The 26486-nt window shown below is 39.2% G+C and overlaps 1 protein-coding gene and 1 long non-coding RNA gene across 2 annotated transcripts in view; both read right to left on the bottom strand.

The window, feature by feature from the left end:
* LOC138355450 (uncharacterized) overlaps positions 1 to 26486 on the bottom strand; it is a 114197-nt gene that overhangs the window by 73389 nt on the left and 14322 nt on the right. The window lies entirely within an intron of this gene.
* LOC138349791 (protein lines-like) lies at positions 13199 to 17589 on the bottom strand. The gene is given in 3 exon segments (XM_069310438.1): positions 13199 to 13628; positions 15980 to 16799; positions 16802 to 17589. Coding segments are annotated over 3 exon segments (1806 nt in total). The 5' UTR covers positions 17448 to 17589; the 3' UTR covers positions 13199 to 13288.

Genomic DNA, 26486 nt, shown 5'->3' with positions numbered 1-26486 from the left:
ATATTATATTTTGCCAATATTCTAAGACATGTGCAGGCAATGAGTCACAATAACGTGGCTGAAGTATGTTGACTAGACCACACACTAGAAAGTGAAGGGACGACGACGTTTCGGTCCGTCCTGGACCATTCTCAAGTAGTCAAGACAATCGACTTGACAATGGTCCAGGCGGACCGAAACGTCGTCGTCCCTTCACTTTCTAGTGTGTGGTCTGGTCAACATTCTAAGACATGCATTGATTTGGCAGTGCTGTCATTACATTAGTACTGCATGCATCCAACATAAGCTGAAGGAATAGATACTGTATTATTATTATCATATAAAATGCTGTTTTGTAATACTGTATATTATAGTCAAATTATAATCCTTTACATTTTTCTAGGAAAATTATAGTCATTATATCAATGTTTTTTTAATTAAATTTGAATCTATTAAAAAAATACACAATATGAAAATGGCAAAGCACAGGCATGTTGTTCGTGCTCTGTGCCAAGTACTGTATATTCAAGACAATCTTTCTCAGCACTGACACACTAGTTTTTATTCCTTAACAAGTAATCCACATCAGCCTTACTGATTCACAACAGATTTCAGTCTCACTGTAACAGTAAACGTAATATTACACGAGCACTTCTGTGCTCCCTTACTATGGCCTCACTTGGTCTCTTTAGTCAGCACACAACAAATACAATAATCCCAAGTTAATGATTACATATACAAACAAAATGTTTGTTTATATAATCAATGGATGTTTTGATCCTTTTAATCTTGGGGGGGGGGGGGGAAAGAGGGCAGAGGTTCCTACATTATAAATACATGATTCTGAAAGCAAAATTATACCAAGATCTTTAATAAACAGTAGCTTAATGCAGTGTTATTAATGTTACCTATTTAGTAATAACCTCAACATAAAAACATGTGTGCTTGTACATTAGAATGACTGATATATTATACAAAATTGTATCTAAACCATTTCTATCAAAATTTATCACTATGGCCTAAGTTGGCTATGTCTACACCTAGACATAGGCAACACTTTTACATTTGTTAAATGAGGTTCCATGCTGGCAACAATTACTTTTCCTTTCATATGCAAACATTTATGTATTAAATTCTCAAGTCTGCATATGTTAGATATACACATGAATGAGTTTTAGATATAAATATGAGCTGCCTCAAATGGGCCATCAGGCCAACTGCAATTTCCTTACTTCTTACATCCCCCTCCCTCCCCCCCTCTCCTAAAATAGCAGATCTAAGCAAATTTAACTTTCTTACCATGGGTTGTACCATTTTGTAAGAGATTGAATCACTGACATTACTAAAGAGACTTGCAGGTTTGTGCATCATTTTATTCCGATACCTGTATTGAGCACAACTAAACTAGTTAAATTAAACAGTATTTTTCATTCTTACAAGATTTATCTACATATGTTACATATGCCGTTTCCCTTACTCATACCTGGTTTACCAATGAATAAGCTTACCAAAACATTTTAATCACCATGCATCTCTGTACACAAGTGTTATAGGGAACCAGCAGAAACCTTTAGATATTTGAAGTTCTGCTAGTTAGCTTAATGGTCCATGGCACATATCTACAGACTAGAGCTTTGTGTTCTGAGAACATGCCTTTCATACATAATAGTCATGTTCAGAAAATCGATGCCTGATTCAATGGACAGTTATTCACTTCATAAGCCATTGACGTTCACAATTTAGAAACATTAGTTACAATATGCTTCTAAGATAATACTAACTCAATGACAACTTTCATCTAGTGAACAACTGTTTCTGAACACATCCACACTTAAACAAAATGTTTGCTCACCTGTTCAAAGAGCCGTTTGCTAAGAGACTTCAATTCTCGCTAATAAATAATTTTTAAAATAAATACAAAAATATTATGTATCAAAAGAAAAAACTGCACAGTGAGAGAATAGATAATTTGTGAACATTTTGATAATTGCACAAGAAATAATGACAAACCCAAAATAACAAACTAGAAATTCATCATTATTTAAGTGTCGAATCCAGAAGATTCATAACAATACTAGGTAGACTGTAGACTTAGCTCAAGTAACAAAGAAAACTGAGTTACCATCAACAGCTAATGCATGTGGAACCTGCATAACATTATGCTACGTCAAGTAACAGTGTACTGGGTGTGTACAATATTAACTTCGTTTCAGAACTACCAGTAATGTACTTGAGGCATAAGGATAAATACATGATAAATTAAGGAAATAGTCCTGGGAATCAATGTTCTTACATTTATACACAGTGAACCTTTATACAATTTCTCTGGAAACTAATGCATAATCTCAGTATATTAAAGACAAACGTTTTATGAATAATTACACACTATTTGTTTATGCAACTAGATTTCTTAGGTAACATTCACACATTAATTAAAACTCGCCAAAATTTACATATACATTCATTTACCATAAAGACAATCACCAGTATGATCCAGCAATAGGTCCCAGCTGTAGTATAAAGGTTCCCAGAATGAGTAACGAGGTAGGATAAGAACCGGTGTTACTATTACAAGATGTGTCTCCTCAACAATTATTGGAACCCCCTAAAAACTAACTGCTGCACATAATATGAATTTGTTTGAATTCTTTGGAAAACTAACATGTGATAGGAGAGCTGGAATTTTGTGAACAAAAATTATATTTGCATTGTAGCCGAATCAAGAGATGCACACCCAGACTGTCATATATCAAGACAAAATTTTTCAACTTTTATTGAAACAAAAGTTTTTTGAATAGCACATTGGTTGCTTCAAAAGCCAGTCTATCCATGGTAATACTCAGAAGCAAAGTCCACATCATCATTGAGCTCCACCACAATACGTCAATTTAAAAATTCCTGGCTGCATAGTCCAAGAGCAAGGAGAGAACGGAGAGCAGACCACAACCACGTCGCTGAAATATACCGCTCACTATGACACAAAAGAACATGTTCTAACAAAATTTTCAATATAACCTTCAAAAAATAACTAGCAACACAAGGATAAACAATTTATGCTCTGCAAGCAAACTAGCCACCACCTGACCATGTGTAGCAGTCGGGTTATCTTGAACTTGAAGTTATCTTGAGATAATTTCGGGGCTTTAGTGTCCCCCGACTACACTACACTGTAACACCCCCGGTTACACTAAGTGTCGGAGAGTTAGCTAACCTAACTAGCCATGCAGCTTGCCCAATCATCTGTGGGCCTCTCATTATAATACTGTATTCTTTCCACCTCACCTTGGTTTAAGACTACTGTACAATATTTTCTCTGGCTTGGGTTTTGGTGCTGTGCTCTGTTTACATCAACAAACCGAGTACAGTACAAGCACAGTCTTGGCTGAGGATCTCTGCAGAGCGCCATTGGCGAGCTGGGTGGATGCCAGGTACAAAATGAGGTGGCTGGCAGCCCTTTGCTCGAAGTGTGACCCAACTGCCACTTGGGTAGCTGGTAATTTGCACAGCATTAATTTGCTATTCTTGTGTTGCCAATTAAGATTTGAAAGTGTTGAGAAATTTATTATGTTCTTTTGTGTCATAGTGAGCTGTGCTTTCTTTCTTCCCTATCCATGTACTATGCAGCAAGACCTCTTTAAAAGTTACTTGTCATGATGGGGGCTCAAAACTGACAAGAGCCTGGCACGTGAGCAGTGTACTTAGTGGACCCTGGAGCTGGTGTGCAGAGCACCTTAAGGGACTCGACACAAAAAATTAGAGAGTACAGAGGGCAGAATGATTACAGGTGCCATAATGATTGTAGGGTAGAAGAGGTGGTAATGATGATGTGGCTATAATAGTAATAGTGGTGGCGGTGATGGAACCATTAATATCATTGTTGGTAGTGGTTAGGTTAGGATTTAGGGCCAGGGTCAGGAACCAAAACCAATATTATTATTCAGCATAGGTTGAATTATGAATATACTGTATAGACTTGTACAACACTAAGTAGAACCCATATATATTTTTGTTAAATTCTTAATAGAGGATTATGAGATAATGACCAGCGGGAAAAATCACAGGCAATTACTGCAATAACAAAGAATTAGCAATTTTAAAACTTAGAGTTATACTCCTGAAAATTTGCACAGTACTGCACACGTTATTAAGATATAGTCTAAATATAAATATACAGTACTGTAGTATCTTGATCCGTTCTGGCAGAAAATGACAAATAATATTAACAAGTTATTGAAATAATGTTACAAAATATTGTGTTTGTGTAACATTAAATGCCAACCTGTTAACTTTGTTTGGTCAGTATGAAATTGAACCAGAGATGTTTTCCACCTGCCCAATTAATTAATTTGGACAATACATGAAGTAGGAAAGCCAGGGGGGATTGGTCACATCTGATACTATGTAATTTGTTATTCGTAATAGCTAACCAACTATTTGCTTTTAGATGGGACAGGTATTAACAGCAACTTTAGCAGCAAGATCACTTTATGCAACACTAATATGGCTAGGGAGTCAGCAAGACTAATATCATATCTACTAGAGATAAGGTACAACCTACGTTTGATTTCCGTCACACAGACTAAGAAGGGATAAAAGACCAGGGTAATAATAACAACAATGTGAGAGTCAACTACAGTAACAAACAACCACTGGCACATGAAATGTAACTATGGTAGAACATATAAAACTGCATACAACACAGCAGAAAAACTACTCATCTCAGCGAGAGGGAAGTACACAAAGGTTTTATCAGGAAAAATAATTAAAGCTAATTCCAGCGAATTTCAATCCATCAATACAAATGAGTGTACAGTGTAAATAGCAGTGAAAATGTCCAGGGAAAAAAGAGGTTCATGACACTCGGTGTTACAGTATAAGCAGTCACTGTACAGGCAAGGGTTTTTTTTTCCAAGATTTAACAATCTAAAGTCTATATGGGGTGCAAGACACAATATGAGGCAGCACATTGTGGACATGCACAGAAAGACTACTGAAAGCATGCCAATCTTTCAGTAAAAGATTGTAATGATAAGCATACAGGCCACTTAACAGGGCCAGTGGTCAAAGTGTGATACAAAGGTTGGATGAGGACTTTGTAGTGTCCACGCTAAGTACCAAAGGCATTATTTATCACAGTGGTCTTGTAACAACAGACTACTGTGACAAAGGGATAGAGCACACTAGTTTAAAAAAATAAAGAAAGTCAGATTACCAAGACTACTTGTGCAAATCCAAAGGGTGAGATTCAAAATGGGATTGTTGCAAAACAAAGTTGTGAGGGAGGAAATCACCTGTGCTGATGACTAAGAAGTGGGAACCAAGATTATTTACAACTAAAACCATCAACAACAATAGAATAATGAAGATGAAGAACAAAACAGACACTATACTAAACCAAGAATAAATTTACCTGCAATTATGTAAATTTTAGTCAAGAGATACAATTCCTTAAATAATATGACGGCTTTCTGTTTACCAGTGTGTGCTTATAGCAGATATTTCAGGCATAATCCAGAGACCACCAGGGAATGCGTTTTTCTCAAGCTACAGTACTGGATGGAGCAGAATCCAGCACAAGGATAGCTAAGAGAGAAGAAAAGATTAAGGAACAGGAAGATGTGACATACAATTAATAGAGGCAAAGGGGAAGAGGGATAGGCATATTGTGGAACAAAATATTGAGGAAATGTTTGCCATCAAGGACCTGACAAGACCGTTCTATGAGAATGGAAGTGCAAAGAAAAAATCAATATACAAGTAGTGTACTGTATATTGATGAGTTCGAGCCCAAGCATAGTGAGTCTGAATCTATGCAAGTTCGCTCAACGCTCCTGTATTAAAATGTGACAAGGACAAAGAAAGAATAGAGGGATCGACTACTAAAAACAAAGAACAAAATACAGTGGTACCTTCGTTTACGATTCTAATCCGTTCCAAGACACGTCGTACACCAAAAATTATAAACCAAAACGAATTTTCCCTTAAGAAATAATATAAATTGAATTAATGTTCCCCACACCCAAATATATTAACTTAAAAATACATTTTAGAACCAAATACCACTAATATTTTGTATTACAGTACAGTATGTATATTTTACCTTTATTGATGATTCTTGTTGGCATGTATTAGACAGTGAGGCGGTGGGGAGAGGAGAGGTATCAGTGTTAGGAAGGGGTGTCCCCATCCATTATAACATCAAGCAGTGATGACTTTTCTGTGGTACTCACTCTCCTACATTTTGCAGGAATACCACTAGGACCTGGTTGTAACTTACTGCTTGCTTGTCTTACTAAGAATCTGTCTAAAGACACTTGTTTTTTCCTACATTTTAACATGTCTGTAGTGAGACATCACATTCATTCACTATGAATGATCTTTGTTTTTCCTCTATCCTCATCCTCAACTATTTTCTTAGGTTGAACTTTACCACAGACTTTCTTGGGACCCAAGGCATGATATATAATAATAACAGTTATGTTCAGAAACCAAAAAAACATTAGAACAGTGAAATTCTTTACAAAGAATTCAAGAGTGGTCGCGGTCATCACTCTCTGGGATACACTGGTAAACAACTGAGCGTGCCTTGCCCCCAAAAAACGTTGTACACCAATTCAAATTTTACAACGAATTTGATGTTGTATACCAAAAAAATCGTACTCTACGGCAGTCATACACCAAGGTACCACTGTACTTTATAATATTAGGTAAATATGCTGACCAAAAATGTCAGATTTATGGCACTTTTGAGTTGAAACATTTAATGTAGCGTAAAACCAGCATGTAATACATTGGTGGCTCCAAGTTCCACCACCACCTGCCTCGACACTACAACCTTGTCTCGGCAACAATAATTTCCTCTTGGAATTTCTTTGCTTGTTTAATGAGCATCAACTCTAGCTACCACTGGCATTTTAGTTTCATTTTGCCTGCTTGTACTATTGTCTTACTGCTTTGTCTTCTCTTCACTTCAAGCTTATTTATTACCTCCCTCACCCACCTTAAAAATAAAAAAAAAATTAATTCTTAGAAAAAGAACTGAAAGTTCTTTTATTTGTATATCTCCATTAGCTGTCTTTGATGTTTTTACTCTGTAATAATTACACTCATACGGATGACACTACCATACAAATAAGTTCTAGTTTTATCACAATGGGCATCAAATCATATTTCCTCTTTAAGTTTACAGTTTGTTGAAGTATCACACAACACCTTACCTGAAGCACTGTCATGTGTTGAAAGACTGGTAAATTATTCCACCAATAATTTCATGGTTGCATATGCAGATGATGAGTCACAATGTCGCTGAAGACACAATGACCAAACCACATCAGAAAATGAAGAAGCGACGGCATATCGGTCCATCCTGAACCATTATCGATGTTTTTTCACTTTCGAATGTGTGATATGGTCATGAATTTCATGGTTACTCAACATGTAAACGCTAGACCTCTTAAGTCAGGCATACTCAACATGTTATTAATATTTATATAAAAAAAACAAAACAAAAAAAAAACAAAGACAAATAATCTGTACAGTACTTACAGGTACAAAAGGTGTGAATAGAGTTATTAACTGTATTGTACTATGAAAACCCATCACAATCATTTATGAGAGCTATTTCTATCAGAGAATTAAATAGAAAAACAATTTTTTCCTACAAAAACATTTTCATAGTTCTGTCAGAGCATCACTAAAAGAGAACAACAAACATTCAATGTAGCACAGGTAAGTGCAGGATGCGGGAATTGTACACAAGGTTGTGGGTTTTGCACCAACAGTTATAGTTTTGCTGTTGGAGTGGTGGTTTCATCGGGGTAGTGGCTGGCTGTGGGTGGTGGTATTGGCAGGTGTGTTGGAGGTGGTGCTTGTTCTAGTTATCTTTTGTAATGTGGTGGTGGTGGAGAAAGGGAGAGAGAGAGAGAGGAGTACATAAGTACTGTAATCTGTACTAGTAGAGAAAACTACTGGTGGCCATAATCACTACGTCTTGCTGGCTGGCTGTCTGTGCACACACCAATCTTATGAATTTACAATCTCTCTAGAATGCTGAAAATAAATAGTTAATACACATTATTCAATAAAAATCCATTACAATTTTTAAACAAAGCTTTAAGTCAGATTCTGAGCTGAGATAGACATCAATTCAACCCATTGAAACACTGATAAATTTGCAACTTTCAACTACAGTACTGTATTAGGCTTGTTATAATGACAATTTAGATATTAAATGGTATTGTTCTAAGACATACACATACTAACTTGGAATCCAATAATGACCCATTCCTGCAAAATATATATATATATATAAAATTATTGGCTTTATGGTAAAAGTTCCTGGTGTATTGTACACAGTGAAGACAACTGTGCGCATCCCTGACATTAATGCATGTATATATCAAGGCATGAATTATATACAAGTGTTGGTGCAGCCACGCTCATCCTATTACTTTGCAATGTGTTAAAATAGTTCTAAACTCTGCACCAAACACGAGTGTTGATGAATTCAGGATAATATGAGGATATTTACACATTGCATGGGCACAGTTATGAAAAACAAAAATAAAGATATCTTGTGATACACTCGGGTATCTCTAGGTACATAGCACAATATAAAAAGTTACCAGGTTTTTATATATAATATACATATAATTATGAATAAAAAGAAAACATGCTAGCACAAGTACTGGTCATGTCACCCTTGTTTTTATATATAAGAATTCAATATAAAATACACATGGGGTATTTGACTAACCTTGTACAGCATTTGTACTTGGCAATGATTTAAATTAGGGTAAAGTTGCTGGTAATGAGCCGGACCTATTCAGCGACCATTTGCGAGGGAGAGAAGAGAGAAACTATTGGCCTACAATACCACATACTAAACCTATACTGTACAATTATAGCAAGTCTTTATAAACATTATAATTAGATGTTAAAATATTGAAAATATCTAAAAAGAAATACAGTATGAAAACAATTGAAATATTGATCCTGTTTTCTGTGCGAGTTTCTAGCAAAATATTTTTGTTCGTACAGATGTTTATTTTCAGGCTAAAACCAAGAACTCCCAAATCAATCAAAATCAATAAAGACATTGGCACACACCGTGCATACTAATAGCAGTTTTTAATACTCAGCAGTTCCCAAAGAATAGGTCACCCAACACTGAGGTGGCCAATGCTGGTTCTTGGCCATGGTGAAGCCAACCAAAACCAAGCAGCCCCAAATACTGTATATTGAAAGCACTAAAACATACTGACACACCATGTTACCTTCTACAGTAATTCAGTATCAAGTCTTAATGATAGTGGTTCTCGCAATGGAAGCCAATTTTTGGGTGGGAGCAGAGCCAGGTTTCGGCCATTTGGATTTTGGGCCTATGAGTATTAAATATATTATTGTTGTAATGTTGAATGGAGAGGATAGGCATACAAATTATAAATATACTGTACATGCTTATATTAGTGAAAATTCTTTATAATTGGGTGGATATACCTACTTGACTCATCTCATATTTTGGGTAAAATCTTAGTAATTTTCAGTATGTACACAATAGAACGTTGTTATACTATATAAATAAATTTAATTTTCAATTCCAAGCCTTTTCAAAGACTGTGATTCAACTTCCATACCAAGAAGTAGCTCAAGTGGCAGGAGACCAGCTGCTTTACCCTAAGTGTCATACATATTGCAGCTAGTTTTTGTAGATTACAAGGCCACACACAATAATTATAGTTTATACAAATTAATAGTTAAGAATTATGAGGAGCCCCAATTGATCTTTAACTGTCCTGCAGATAAGATGATTATTAGTTGTATGATGGGTAGCTCCAAGCTAAGATATGGCATGTAGTTCAGCACTATAACTGGGTTAATTATAAACACATTTACTACATACACAAGTTTGTGACTCTCCATTGTGAAGGAGACAACTTGTCTCCAAGTTTACACTTTTGAAATGCTACAATACAGTACCTAAATTTATCTACAAGTCAGGCCTTCTAATTAAAATTCTTAATAAAACTAGTTAATAATATACTTTGATTACAAAGAAAAAAAAAAGGCATCAATGGAAAATATGGAATTTGATGTTTTAAGTTTGTCCTCAATCTTCAGCAAGTGACCAATAAAATAAACTTGGGGACATTTATAAAGGGTCTGCCAAAAGTACACTACAGACACTAGATATATTTTCAACAGACGTAATTTATATTCCTTTTTCAAGACTGTAGATTAAGGAACGCAGTAAAATAAACAGACAATATATCATTACTCTTATTGTCAAGCTTTATTTCACAAGCAAGTGACTGCAAACCAAAGTGTGTATCTTCATGGACTAGATATTAATGTTGGTCCTTCTCAGTGCAGCATCCAGAAGCAGATTTCAGGAGCATGAAAATGTTAATGACAAACAGTTTGAGAATGAGTAAACAAAGATCATACTGCACCAACAAACTCTATTCTCTATTGTTTAAAGTTAAATCTGCACACTTACTTTGGCAAACCCCGGTATATTTGTTCACCCCAACCTTCATTTGTCATGACACACATCTATTTTCTATTTAACAAAATTTTTTCACAGAGAGAATGAGTTATGAATGAAGATTTTAACCAAAAAATTCAGAAACTGGCCACATGTTCACCTTCAAAGTAAAAGGTTCACCAGCAACATCCAAAACATTTCCCAAATTTTGTCTCTTGATTTACCTATGAAACACTCCATGAAAGAGGTGCCATTTCCTTGCTTTGAAACACAAATTTGTAAAGAATATCCTACAATATGAAATGAAATATGTATGAATGTACAGAGAGCCCGACAGTTATCAAAACCCACGGCAGTATAAGGGCATTTTTCTCTATTATATCACAGGATTAATACAATGTGCCACCTTTGATACTTGAAAGTTCCAAATCTAGCAAGTAGTAAATGTTTTTTTTAAAGACTGTTGAAAATAATTTATTAATAGCAAATATAGGAGAGGAAAGGACGCCACATCACACCTTTGCCTCGCAACTCTTGCCTTGCAGGTACTAAGATTCACTATAATAATAAAGGTTACATTCAAAAGTGGCACCACCACCATCTTCCACTCATTACTACTCCTCACCAAGACCTACAACATTCATCACAAATTCCAAATATTTTTTACTCGTTGAATTGATTTTGTGAAGCATTGTGGGAATTTTTAATCTAAGGAGTGTGAGGGATTATTCAGAGCAGTAAAATCCTTTTATATGAACAGCACGGTTATGTAATGTTTCCCTGGCTCTTAATATATGGTAGGTAGGAAAGAATGAGACTAGTTGGGGTGGTTAAAGAAAAAATACCAGGAGGAGAGGAAATGGATGGTGATGGGGATAATTTGTTGTTAATGACATGTTTGTAAGTAGATGATGCAGTGTTCATAAAAAAAAATTGAAAAAAATTGTGAATGAGTGTGATACGTGTGCAAAAGAAGAAAGTTGAAGGCCAATATACAGAGATTATAGTGTTTAAGAGAATGGAATGATGTAGATTTTGTAAATCCGTGTAGTGACAAGACTGAGTTATTTGAACTATAGCATAAAATGGGAAAAAAAGATAAGTATTAGTATTGGAATACTTATAAACAGTGTTAGATACATAGACGAGTATGAGAGGTGAAATCAAAGAGTAATGGGTGGAAGAACAGTGAACAGTTTAAATTAATAAAGATATGTTAGAATGAGAGTTACGAAAGGACCGAGTTAGTATACTAATCAAAGTCCTGGCAAACAGAAGTGATAAATGGGCACGGAATGGGGTCGAGTGCCCAAGGGTACCAGCAGTGATTTTTTTATTTATTTTGTTTTGAAAATGAGATGATGTAAGTATATGAGATAAGACATAACAATGAATAAGCATATGAGGGGTTTATCATGAGTGAAAGGGGGCATGTGAATGATATGTGGAGTGGTGTAGTGGGTGTAGCACAGTACACGTAGGTGGTATTAATATGCTAACACAATGCATCAAATTTTTTTACCAAGTAGTGTACAAGGGTAAAATAAGGGGGGTTCAAATGGTAGGTAGTAAATGACAAGTGTGTTGAAAGGCAATACTGGAGCAATATATGAGAGTGGGTGAGGGTATTAGAAAGCTTAGAAGAGTGAAGGATTTGTGTGGTGATTGAGATTTCAGGTGAAACTTCTGTAGTGACCATGCAGTCAAGGGGAGCTCCCAAGAATGGGTGAGGCAGCAAGGCTAAAAATCCCAAGTCTCAAAAAAAAAAGCAACAAGAGGAAAAAATACTGAAATATAACAAAGAAAAGTTGGCTCTTTAGCAGAGATAACTTAACACAACCCAAGATGTCAGTGCTAACAGTCACAAACAAAACAATCAATCACACCTTTCTCACTTTTCTTAAACTAACTGCATGACCTCCAGGCTACTTCCAACACTTTTCTCCAATCTTAAAGAGTATATAAATACTTTTGAAACTATGAACTCGGACCATCACCCAAATTTAGTTTTATATATCTTGTAATCCTTATGGAAATATTGGTTTTTCACTGTCGGGAACAGGAAGCCTATTCTTAGGCGTATTGAAGTCTACCTAGGCCAGCTACCGACCTCCTTTAAGACGCAAGCCACAACAACTGTCTAACTCCCAGGTAAACAGTGGCAGCATGTGAAAGAAAACATGACCAACAGTCTCTACCATGCCTGTGAATTAAAGCCAGATGTTCATTGCAGGTTTTAAAGGCTTCATGCCTTCACATATTTTAACACTATTCTCACTGATAATTGTCCCACTCTGCTGTACCTGAAGCTCTTGGCCTTATGTCTTTCATTTACCTGGCAATGTTCAGAATTTTTTTGTTTAAGCTTTTACAATAGGTAACATGAGTGGAAACAGGTCTAAGGACACACATCAAGTCTGAGGACATATGGAAGACAATTTTTTTAAATAAAAATATAAAAAATTATAATTTAGTCTACATACTAGTAAGTTGAAGAGAAAAAAGTTTGTGAATGAGAATTAAGAGTAGAACTTGAAGAGTGCACGAGTAAATATGTGTAGGGAATAGTGTTACTGACCTCCAGGTACACTATGGTAAGTTATAACAACAACAAATGGTGTAACATACCCAGTAATAACGTGTCGACGATATACTGTACTCAATACCAGCCTCTGCATTACTGGGACTGAAAATATGGCAGGGGGTAATGTGGGGCAAGAAAATGTCCCAATAGCAATTCTAAATATATACTTTCTCATAAACCAATTACAGCAATTCCTGACATTAATACATAACAAGTACTCCACCTCAACCTCGACCAGACTAATGGTCTCCAACCTCGTACAGTTCCTCACATTTTTGTAGCAACTTAAGAACAGGACTTATATTGTACGGAAAGAGATTTTTGGATACCAGACGGTCAATGGCAAAGCGGAGACGAATCAGGACGGTCATGACCTCCTCCAGTCGACGGCCACAGTGAGACGCAAATTCGTGCCAGCTGCGACGAATAAATTTGAGGTAGCGAAGCAGGTAAAGGAGGAAGGATGTCTCATTTGACACTAAGAGGTCAAGTAGCACATCATGTTCCAGGTAGATGGTCTCGAGGAACACGAGGAAGGTGGTGTGAGGGTTGACGCAGGCATGAAGTTCTGGTTGCTGCCTGCAATGAGAATTTATGTACACTATTATAATGTTTTTAAATGTTAACTCTGGTCATTGCCCGAGATGCCTTCTAACCCATGTACTCTTGTTCTTCCACCATACATTTATTTCCTCCAAGTATATATACTCTATAAAAACTCAAGAGTTTTAATTTATTATCTGCATCTTTAACTATCTTGTCATCATCTCAATACACAACTTTAAATTGTCATTAACATTCTGAAAACAGAATTATGATAAATAAGATAGAAATGAGAGCTGCAGCTCATAATACAGTCATGATTACTGACTAGATCATCAGTCATCCATCACACATCTCACACATCCACCAAAGTATTACAGTATTCTAAGCATTATTCTGAGTACAATATTCCTTCTATGACCAATACTGTACTTTCAGTCAGAACCCTGTATGTTTACCAACTAAGCAAGCGTGTTTGTTTTTACAACACTGGAGAGTGCAGGAGCAGAAACTTAAATCATTGAATCTTGTTTGTAGGCCAACAATTCTCACCACCACAGACAATATTAAGAGTCTCATTCTACATGTTTTACCCAAAATAACATTTGCAATCAATTTACATCAGGATCCCAGTTACTACTGGGTGCATGGGGTAAATGAAAAAACAATGCCTAATTGCTCTCACCATGCCTATGATTTAAATCTATGATTTGTCTCGTGCAATGCAATTGTGCTATCAATACAGTTAGACTTCTCTCCACATAAAAATATAGTATTATAGTGCAACCTCAAAAATACCCTAATCAGTATTGTAACAGAAACTTCAGAAATCCTCAATGTGGGTGGAGGGAGGATAATGTGGGTGGAGGGAGGACAATGTGGGTGGAGTGAAGACAATGTGGATCAGGGTGAGAGGTTGGTGAGGATTCTTTTACTTTCTATATCATAAAACATTTCTTTCTGATGTCGGGGGAAAAATTCTAATCATTCGAAGTAAAGAAATATTCAAATGTTAAATTCTGAGAATTTTCAAGTAAACTATTTGTAATAGATCTCTCAGTATCATATATATCTTCCTAGTCCATAAAAGGCCTTAAAATGTTGCAAGGCAAAAAAGGGTTCCTACCATAGATGTCAGTAAATGGATGCAGATGCACCTGACATGGCCCATAGTATTGTAATAATGTGCAGGATGGCAGCTAAAGCTTTCACAAATTTTCTAATATGACAAATGAAATTTGTAATATTGCAAAGCATATTAATTAAAGCTCCCACAGGTGACATGAGCACAATTGGTCCATCTTTTGAGAGCAACCGAAGCAGTTTAAGGATTAATACATTTTCCGTGTACGTTAGAACTGACAAAAATATGAAAACAAAAGTTGCCACTGTACGAAGTCTTGTACTGTACTCAATAATGAAAGTAAGCTTTTTAAATTTATTTAGTTTGTCATCACAATGTTGAATTCTTCAAATTAACAAAATTAAGTTGCCATTGAGCTACACTAGACCTACTAAATGCCAAGAGGAGCCTTAGCTTTATGATTGCATACAAGTCAAGTAATGTACAGTATTCTGGTAATATGTTTCAAATCTATAAAATAAAGCGTTCTCAAGAATCACACAAATCATAAACTTAGAGTCCCGGTAGTACAGTCGGGTTCGTTCTCAACTCACAATCGGGAATTTCAGGTTTGAATCCCGGGTAGAACAAAATTGGTTGGGTGTGTTTCCTACGACGTAATGCCCCTATTCACCTAGCAGTAAATAGGTACCCAGGAATTAGTTAGCTTGGTGTGATGTTACATCCTGGAGAGGGTCAGCAGTTTGACCTTGGGGGAAGGGGGAACCTCAATATAAGCTTAACATATATATAAACCCTGACTGCCTGTTTACCCAACACAATGAATTATTATTATTACTATATTTAGAAATGTGTAAAATAACTGTTACTGGACTACATTGTTCAGTTTCGTTTCTGTAGCACCCAGTCTTGTCAAATTGAAGCATTTTATGTAACAAGTCAAAATGACGAGGCATCGATGATACCGAAAGGAAACCTATCGAGAAAAACAAAAACATCACAAAAACCATAAGATACCTCAATTAGAGAGACTTAATAACAGGTACAAATGACTGGATTACAAGTATTCAGTGCTACGGCAAAACCTGAAGTGTGTTTTCACAAGAATAACCCCTGCCTGATTTGTACAAAAACTGAATCCATAGCAACACCTCCATAATGTAACATTTCAAAGTGAGCTGGTAAATTTTGAAGAAACGCCAGTACTCCCACACGTATAAGTATTATTATTGCATCAATGCAATAATAATAATAATCTTTAAATTATTGAGATTTAAAGCAGACTACTCTAATATTACAGTACCTGATTCGTATGCCGAGACCAGTGAAAATGTCGAGGCCACACACCATGGACTCGACCAGCCAGTCATCTTGATCAGCAAATAGACGCACCATCCACTCTGCCATTGGAGCCTCAGGGTGGAATGGCAATTTGGATTTCACAAAATCATCCACTTTGCGAACAACTTCTCTTAAACTACGTTCAATTATGGCCATATCTACATCCTCTGATCCAGAGCCACCAGATCGTGAGGAATTCTCAGAAGAAGAATCGCACCGAGTTTCTTTCACTGTGACGGCTATAGCTTTCAGCACAACTAATACCACTTTGTGTAGTATTGTTCGGTCACCCTGGTCCATGCCACTTGCTGTTCCTGAGCTGGGTCCAGCACTGGTGTCCATTGCAGAGCTTTGATTTGGCTGTGATCTGTTTCCCGCTGACCCTCCACAAGGCACACACTCCAGGAATCTACGATCCTTAACAGCACGAATAAGGAGGTGAGCCAAGTTACAGGGCTCCTCTGCTAATACGTCCTGGAGAGCCAGCGTACTCCCATAACACAAGACCTCATTATAAAGATCAAGCACTTTACGCCACACCACAGTATGTGTATGTCGTGTTAACGGAGTCATAAGACGTTCTAATCCTGAGTAAAATTCCTTTGTATCGGTCACTGACAAATTAGCTTTCACTGATATTAAAGACTCCCATAGTGTTAAAAATGACACAATAACATGTTCTCTTTCCATTGTAAACTCATTCACTAATTGTGTTAATCTTGCCACCAGAAGAAACCACTTGCGGTCAAGCTTCTTGGTTGCTACGTATTTTACTTCATTTGCCCTTGAGTATCTGCTGGGGTCAAAGTAATCTTTGCACATTCAGGGGGCTGACCTGACTCTGATTCAGTTCCTTCTAAAGGATGTTCATCCAGGTCCTTCCATTCTATAACTCTCCTTACAACTTCAATTGAATGTCCAACCTCTATTAGGTTAACTGAAGTAGCCAAATTCTCAACAAGCTTTTCTAACACTAGCTCACTAGCACGACCACGTAACATAAGTAGTAACGAGGACAGTGCACGTGAGGCCGAGTAACTCACATACTTATCCTCAGAGGCCACAAAACCAAAAAGAATATCCAGAACTGCACCTTCATTATCTGCTCCTGCAGCTACCACCTCACTTATGCGAGAACACAGCACGCCTCGACTCTGCTGTCGTAAGGAGACTTCAAAAAACAAAGTAAGCATGCTGATGTAAAGCAGTGTCTCGTCTCTCAGCCGCAGCATATGGGCTACTGGATGAGAAGAAAAACAGTCGTTGCAAACAGCTAATGTATGGAGGATGTCGGGCAGCTGCAGGGAACAAAGACATTTGCGGATCAACTGGGCATGAATGATCTCCAGATCCCTCCTCGGCAGCAGCTGCCCCCCACTGTCATCCCCAGAGGGGGGCAACTTTGCCCTTTTCTGCTGAGGTTCTACCATTTTCACATGGCTCAAGATGATCACTTCACACTAGCATGGTTTCTGTATCTATCTCGAGTTCGGGGAAGGACAAGCACCAACAGCTGAAGCACGTGGGCCACCTCCATAGCACCCGCTTGGAGAGCCCACGCACAAGGACAGAGAAGCCCTCGCCTCTATGTTGTCCTGTGCTGTGCTCAGTGGCTGTGACATGGGAGGGATCCAAGGTCATAATCCCTCACTGCTCAGCACACACATGGCTGCCTCCATACTCCCCATGGTCCCAGCTACTGCCATGAGGCTGCACAAAACATAATCCTGAAAGATTCACTTTAATTAGTACAGTAACTGAGGTTTATAAATACAATTCTGTCCATTGAAAGAGCATAATATTTTCTGGAAGATAATAAACATAATGACAATATTCACAAGACAATAAAAATATCATCAAAACTACGTCAACCAATTTCCTGAACCATGGGCTAAATGGGAAGTATTATTTAAAAAAAAAAAAAAAAAAACACACACACATATTCCCTTTTACATAGTAATTTCAACCTCTCTCAAAATATATATATATATATGCAAGACATCTTTGTAGAACTGATGCTGTACTGCATATAATAAAAACCAAAATAACAACATACTGTACTGCATTTCCAAAATATAATTAAATGAGGCAAATAGTGGAAACAATTGAAAATGAAAACTGGATAGTCATGGGCCATATACCAAGACCCCCCAGAAACACACCGAGCATGTGGTGGTGTAGACAAACCTTACCTAATAACGTCAGGCCATTGAGAACCTACTACAATCTGCCTTCCTCTTTGAAACAATGTGAGCTTGGGGATTAGAGACTGACCCAAAACTAAGAGATGTATACAGAAATCAAAGGCACAAAACAAACAAAGCATGGTATTGCTTGAAGGAAATTAGGCATTCTGGGGTAAACAATGCAAATTGCTCATTGCCATGGGGTAAGTACTCTGCGATGCAACCAACTATCACCAAATAGCAACCCAGATGACTCAGAGTTCTAAGTCAGCCTGCCTCCTCACTCTGGAGCCACCCATTCCCATGTGGAAGAAGTGAACAATGCATTGACTGGGAGTACTGGGGGCCTATTAGAAAAGAGTATTTCATCATATTCAACATTTGATTTCTATGAGGGACCTCTAAGTAGCTCCTTGAGCCTCAGTAGCAGCGACCAGCATTTCTGGCAAACAAAAAAGGATTAATAAGAGAGAAAAGAATTGCCAGAGAGGAGGGCACAAGGCAGGACATCAAATGTATGCCAAATGGTCAATAAGTAACAAGAAGCCAACACTTCTGGGCTGACAGATGCCTCAAGCCAGATATTAGCTTTGGACATAAAATATTAGTAAAATAAAATGGAACAAGAAATATTAGATTCAGGGTTAGCAAACAAGACCTTGACTCCACCAGCATGAGTAGATTGCAAATAAAACTGCACAGTGGCCACAGAACCGAGAGTATGATACACCCGTAGCCAGATAAACCAACCATCAATGACCAAAAGGATTTTTTTTTTAGAAGGCACTTAGTCTCAGGTCTTTAGTGTCATTCTTAGCCAAGCATGATGGAGTCTGGTACAGAATCAGATGGGTAAGCCATAACAACCTGGCAGAAAACACATACAAGAAAATAAACCTCACAAAGACAAAAGGACTTCGGCCACCCAAACTGTCACCCAGACAGGAAGGCATGTAGGGAAAGCACCTTGGCAAAGCAAATACCAAATTCAATGGATCACAAAATATCTGTTATATGACCAAAGTGCCCCTTTGGCTATAGTACAAAGCACCTGAAACACACAGGAAGAGGGTCAGCAAACAAGGCAGGTCTTTAATTAACATGTGCAAACAAACTGTGAATACCTTTTCCCCTTTTAATCACATGAAGTTCCCAGAAATATGGTAACTAGAAGGAAATGCTTTTATAGAAGTAGCAGCCTTCGGCACATGTATGGGGTATAAGGAAACACAAGTTAACACACACCAGGAGGCAACCATGGCCGGGGTCCAAGCAAAATGGAAAGCTAGCATACAATGTGTGGGTGGCATAATCCAAATCAAGAAGCAGAAATAAAAATCTCCCAATGGAAAGGGAATTATCAGGAGGGAAAGTGCTAATCCATTACAACTACAGCACTTAGAAGGGATCAAGATAAGGATTTGGGATGGGACAGCAAAATTCCCGAACGCCCGACCACTTGGTCGGTCAGGAATTGAACACGTACCTGCATGAAGCGAGACCATCGCTCTACTGTCCCTCCCAAGTTATTCTCTGGGAGCCACTGGGGCTCCATCATGAAAGGGATTTTAAAGTATTCAAAATAACACCTGTACATTTGTACAGTGTGGTACTGTCTACTCTCTATTCCTTCGATGTGCTGAACATCCTCACACTTAATGTATTTATGTGTATGCTACCGACTAAAATGTACAAAATGAGGAGCTCAAGCTGAAATACAAGCAATTTGATTTGTACATTTTTCTTGGACTAATAAGCATCATAACTGAAAGATTAGGCGAGTCAACAAAGATACGTTCATTTACATTTAGGCAAAAGCATACAATTTAAAGTTGTCAGATCTGGATCACAAGAAAGGCTTCACAGTGAACCACCAAATCATCCACATCAGTATCTTATCCCTTATCTGACAACTACACTTGAAATACAAAAGCCTTTTCAAAGTAATGTGTAATGTACTGAACATTTAGTTAACATGCTTACCCTGCCTCGGTGAGAGCATTACATGTGGCACTACTGCGGCTGTAATCTTGCTCGCATCTTTCGAGTGAAACCTGTAATACAATAAACATTACAATCTTACTTGTATGCCTAGATTTACATACAAAAATCTAATTATAAAGAACAGAACTATACTGTATTTAGAAAGAGGACAAAATTCCAAATGAATAGGAAGTAAAAATAAAATATACAATATCCACATCATAATTACAGCATATTCAATTCTCTCACAACTGCTTTAAACTAACGCCATGACTATCACGATGATCACAAGTAACAAACTCACACTTCTGGAACATGTTAACAAAAACAAAACAAAAAATATTTGTATTATATCTGACCTCAGAGCAACTGTAATTTATACTGTATAGTTTTGGAAATACAGTACCAATTAAAAATGGGAAGATACACTTAACTCATCAATCTTTACTGATCACTAATATTTAATTTAAATTCCTAAGCTCCGGAGATGGTGAGCAGTGGCGGCTCTTCCATGGGAGCTGCAGTCCTCCCACACACTCACTGCCAGGTGTATGACTCCATCAACCTCACACTACAATAATTATAATTACCGGTAATTCATTGTGTTGGGGGCCAGGAAGCCAGTGTATTCATACATGTTAAGCTGATATCGAGGTTCCCCCCAAGGCCGAATTACTGACCCCGCCCAGGATGCAACCCCACAACAAGTAACTCCTGAGTACCTACTACTGTAAAGGGTCCCGGTAGCACAGTTCGTTCTCAATGAACAATTGAGAACTTTGGGTTTGAATCCAGGGCGGGACAGAAATGGTTGGGCATTTTTCCCTTTCACCTAATGCCTCTGTTCACCTAGCAGAGAGTAAGTACTCAGGAGTTTGTCAGCTTGTTATGGGATTGCATCCTGGGCAGGGTTAGTAATTCGGCCTTGGGGGGAAACCTCGATAAAAGCCAAAAAGTGTATGAATACACCCTGGCTTCCTGTCCCCCGACAATGAATTATTATTACTGCTACGTGAACAGACACTTTAGGTGAAAGGAAATGTGCCAACCATATCTGTCCATCCTGGGATAAGCAAGTAACAAATGTCATAACAAAAAGTCTTTATATGATATTTTCAATATATTTACAATTGATTTTTTTAAATTTCCATGAAAATGAGACAAATTGAGGTTTCATGCTCTACAATACTGGTGGGCCACTGGTGGGCTACTGGTGGTGAGCCTAGTTTGAAACTGTATTTCAACTCATTAACCCAAAAATATGAGTTCAGAGAAGTGAACCATTTTCAGAGTGCACTTTGAACTGTAACAACTACATTTGAAAAAAAGTAGCAGCTGTCTAAACATTTCAGGAATTTCACGAACTGCACATGTCATCTGCACATATTTTCCAGGAATTCCATGTTCTACAAATGACAGTTCCCATCATCCATTTAATGAGCATCCCTGCTCTAAACCAAGTCAGGTTGAAAGGGGATATAAGGTCGTTTGACCACAGCATCAACGCAGTCTCAACAGAGCTCAGCTAGAAGCAACACCTCTGATCAAGTGGTATTCTCATAATACAGTAGTCGGCAGAAACAGCACCTCTTACCAGCCTCAATCCACCAACTGTGACTCGACTCTTACTGTCACTGGCACTCAACAGCTGAGCCTTAGGGCTCTCGTAGTTACAACACTATCGGAATCTGGAATCTCGAGATGATTTTGAGGCACAACGTTCCCACGGCCCGGTCCTCAAACAGGACTCCTGGTTGCTGGACTGGTCAACCAGGCTGTTGCGTATCATACAACAACCATCGCTACAACCATTTACAACAAATACACATCTAATTACCATATTGTGTGTTTATTGTCCCAAACTTTCACTACACTAGTAACCCATAATGTTACAGATCCACTAGAAGTGAGGAAAGCCATTTTAGTGAACATCATATGTGAATTATACTTATTTCATTCATAATGAGAACTATTATGTGGAATTGATTTAGACATTAATTTTGAGGACAGATTGCAGATAAAGAAATTTACAACTATTGCTCATCTGCAACTAAATTATAAGGATTTTGTTAGCCAGTTATACAATGCCATTCACACTTTGGCTCAGCTCTCAACTCAATATCTTAAACTCTTCACAGCTTAACTCAGCATGGCATATCAAAATAGTACACTCGTGCACTGTAACAGCAAATCAATACATAGCAAGCCATAGGACAGAGGAAGTTGTTGACCAGACCACACACTAGAAGGTGAAGGGACGACGACGTTTCGGTCCGTCCTGGACCATTCTCAAGTCGATTGTGATGAAGTAGAGACAGGCAATAAATAGGCAAGAGAGAGCTAAGGAGCAAAGTAAGGTGTAGGGGATAGTAGTAATAATAAGAACTGCAGAGGGCCTATTGGCCCATACGAGGCAGCTCCTATTATAACCACCGAATGAGGAGATAGTAATAGGAATAAGAGGACCAAAACATCGTCGTCCCTTCACCTTCTAGTGTGTGGTCTGGTAACATACTTCAGCCATGTTATTGTGACTCATCGCCTGCACAGAGGAAGTTGTGCCCCCACAACGCATGGAACATGACTTGAACACACTGGTGTCCTAGCCTGCTGGATCAAGTAGTACTCTTCCTAGCAATGAAACTGAAGTTAGGATGGCAATGAACAAGCAAGACAAATGAACAAAAGCACCAATTTTGTAAGGGATTTCACTAGGACAGTATAACCATATATATAATGGTAAATATTACACACACCTTTTTTTCAATACTAATGCACAACATTCTTATGGTGACACAATGTTTGGTGCCCACACATCTGACTCCTGACCACAAACACAGGCATCACCGACTCCAATGTTTAGCAGCTTGTTCCATGGTCGACGACCGGGCCGGGGAGACGCTAAGTCCCGGAAGCACCTTAAGGTATGGGCTAGTACCACCTTCACTACAGTACCAAGTACTGTTAACACCACAATGCCTAGTGCTACCGATATTTCCACCACAGCACCTAGGCTTATTGCTAGCTCCACCGCAGCACTTAGGTCTAGTGCCAGCTTCACCACAGCACCTAGGCTTTGTGCCAGTTCCACTAAAGCTTCTAGGCCTAGTGCCAACTCCAGCACAACACCTAGGTCTAGTGCCAGCTCCACCACATTACCAAGGCTTAGTGCCAGCTCCACCACAGCACTTGGGCCTAATGCCAGCTCCACCACAGCACCTAGGCCTACTGCCAGCTCCACCACAGCACTTGGGCCTACTGCCAGCTCCACCACAGCACTTGGGCCTAATCCCAGCTCCACCACAGCACTTAGGCCTACTGCCAGCTCCACCACAGCACTTGGGCCTACTGCCAGCTCCACCACAGCACCAAGACTTAGTGCCAGCTGTACACAGCACCTAGGCCTACTGCCAGCTCACCACAGCACTTGGGCCTACTGCCAGCTCCACCACAGCACCAAGACTTAGTGCCAGCTGTACCACAGCACAGAGGCCTAGTGGCAGGTCCAGGCAAATGCCTAAGCCTAGTGTGGTGAGGAGGAGAGCGTGGAGGGCGCCAGGAGCCACTCACCAGAGACCAGAGCCACAATAATGAAGTATCCCGGAGCGGTTGTTGGTAGTGTGGGCCGAGGTGCTCCTCCACCCCTACACTGGTGTCCTCAGCACACTGGTGAGTGTTGGTGTGGTGTCGGGGGGGGCAAGGGTGTGGCGGGGGGCACCAGGGAGGGCGTCACGCCAGTATGGGAGCAGCCAAGAGCCGCCAGTAATCACAGGGGATAATTGTGATGTTCACAGCCTGGCCTCCATCACACTCAACTGAGAAACTAAACTCGCTACGTTACTCTCACCTCCATCTTTACTCTTAGTTTCACGTCTCCCAAATAAATTACATCATCTTCATAAAAATTTCCACCAATGTGTTCAATTAAATGAAAATTTATATTGGGAGGGTGTAAAAAATATAGTTTTCACTGTGTATGGTTTCTTGTGGTTGTCCACTGCATCCGAAGGAGTTGTCCGAAATAACATGAAAAGGTCAATTGCAATTTCTTTTAGATTATAAAATACAGTACTAGTATTGTGTATACTCCAAACAAGTGGTGTATTAATTATCTGCATCCGTGTGGATGAGACTAACGATGCGCAAAGCGGTTAAGGTTGTGGGAGGTAATAAGAGTTGGGCAGGGATACGGACGCGGGGTCGTGGCTTGGCACACGGGCATGAAACAGAAGGTGGGCAGTGAGGTCCATTGTCCGGGTGTTGTGGGGGTGTCCTTCGCCCCCCACACCTCCCCACACACTCCCCACACATACCCACCCACGCACACACACAAGCCATGAATGGCGGTGCAGTGAATGGTAGGTGTAGGTATGGTGGCCGCGGCTCACCACGTCCGCGTCTTCTGAGCTATTTGGTAACATTTTTTGTCAGACATTGATAGTGGGAGATGTGTTGTGTGGGAGGGGAGTCTACCGTGGGTGGCCACACTACCCAGCTCACGTGTGTATGTTACTGTGGGACGCGGGAGGTCAGCAGGGCACGAGGCCACCCAGTGGAATGCGAACAATGTTGGCGGAAAGTTGAGGGAGATGGGAGGCCAGTGGCACGGGTTATGGACCTCTTGTACACTCTCCCACCTCCCACTCTCCCACCACCCTCACCTATCATCTCCCATCACCTCCCGCCTTCCCACTACCATCTCCTCCCGCTCCCATTATCATTCTCTCCCACATCACCTCCCGCTCTCCCAATACTATCTCCCTCCAACTCCCACTCATTCCCTCCCGTTCCCACTTTCAGCCCCTCCCACACTCCCCGTTACGGGTTATTCATGCCCGTGCCACCTTTTGGGAGGATTAATCTTTATCAATCAATCAATCCCCACACTCCCATCACTGTCACTTCCCATTCTCCCAACACCGTCATCTTTTTCCTCACGCTTTTCCATCACCTCCCGCTCTCCCTCTCGTGTATATGGTATCCCACTCGGCCACCACCATCTCCACTTTCCAGTAGTGGACCTCGTACAAATCCTGTGGGCAGTTCATGGACCTGTAACGTACGATTATATTACGTTATTTGATAGATTAGATACACAGTTTAGTGGTTTTTATATTTATTTAGTAGTCTTGGTTACAGCAGTCGGTTGTTGGCAGTGTCGTAAAAATTAAGACGAAGCCTGGAACAGAGTACTGTAGAGAGCAGAGTGAGTCCAGGGTAGAGAGCTGGGATGCGGGATGAGAGTCGTAGAGCTTGGCGCTCTGAATATGGGCCGAGTTGAGGAGCTCGATGTGGCCAGAGTCTGGCTGCCTGCTCTGTGTCGAGGCTAAATAGTCTCTTGGAGTCGGTAGGAACTGGACACGCTGAATGCTACATTGTTGTTGGAGAGGTTGTAGATGTGAAGTATCTCTCAAACGTCTGTAATGAACCACTCTTGAAAATAGACTGATCATTATTGATTGATGAAGATTAAGCCGCCCAAGAGGTGGCACGGCATGAATAGCCCGTAAGTGGTGGTTTCTTTTTGGGGCGGGAGTGAATGTATACTGTGTGCTGACTGAGATCGCATTTAAATCGTCAGGCTGCTATCGCGGGGGTGGATACTGCTTGGTAGTATTTATGAGGGTGTCCAGCTGCTGGACACCTTTTTTGATCAGCTAAAGTGGCAATGTTGATGGCTTCAGGGTGGTTACTGCAAGATTCAGGAACTCTTAAAACTCTTCTAAGGTCGTTGGTTGCTTTACTATTCCAGGAGATAGTAAAATAGTGGTTTTTCAGTAAAATTGTGGGTTTTCTATGATTGTTTGGCAGAAGATGCATTCCCTCTGTCTGGGTTCTCCAATTTCCCATTTGCAATCTGTAACCTAGACGTAGTCTATATAACCGAACTGCTATTTTCCCTGTGGATTCCTTTTGGAATCCTGACCTCAAAAGCTTCATTGAAGGTTGTAACAGAACCCATGAGCACCACACCAGAAACAAATACAGTTTTGATATTCCAAGAGTACGACTTAATCAAACTAGAAATGCTCTACAAATCAAGGGACCCAGAATGTGGAATGACCTTCCCAACCATGTTAAGACTGTACCTCTCTCAACCAGTTTAAGATAAAAACGAAGCACTACCTAATAAATTCCCTGTAACCTACCTTACCCCTCTATTGTCAACCCATGTCTGTTTTTTTTAAACAAACGCTGTTTGTCGACCTAATTGTATTTTGTGCTGCTTTTTCAGCCATGTTCCCCCCCTTTTTTTATCTTTATTTTTATTTGTTCTCAACACATTTTATTCTTTATACC

Source organism: Procambarus clarkii, chromosome 67, assembly GCF_040958095.1.
Source record: "Procambarus clarkii isolate CNS0578487 chromosome 67, FALCON_Pclarkii_2.0, whole genome shotgun sequence".
NCBI classification, from domain to species: Eukaryota; Metazoa; Arthropoda; class Malacostraca; order Decapoda; family Cambaridae; genus Procambarus; species Procambarus clarkii.
This window is presented reverse-complemented; position numbering and strand designations above follow the sequence as displayed.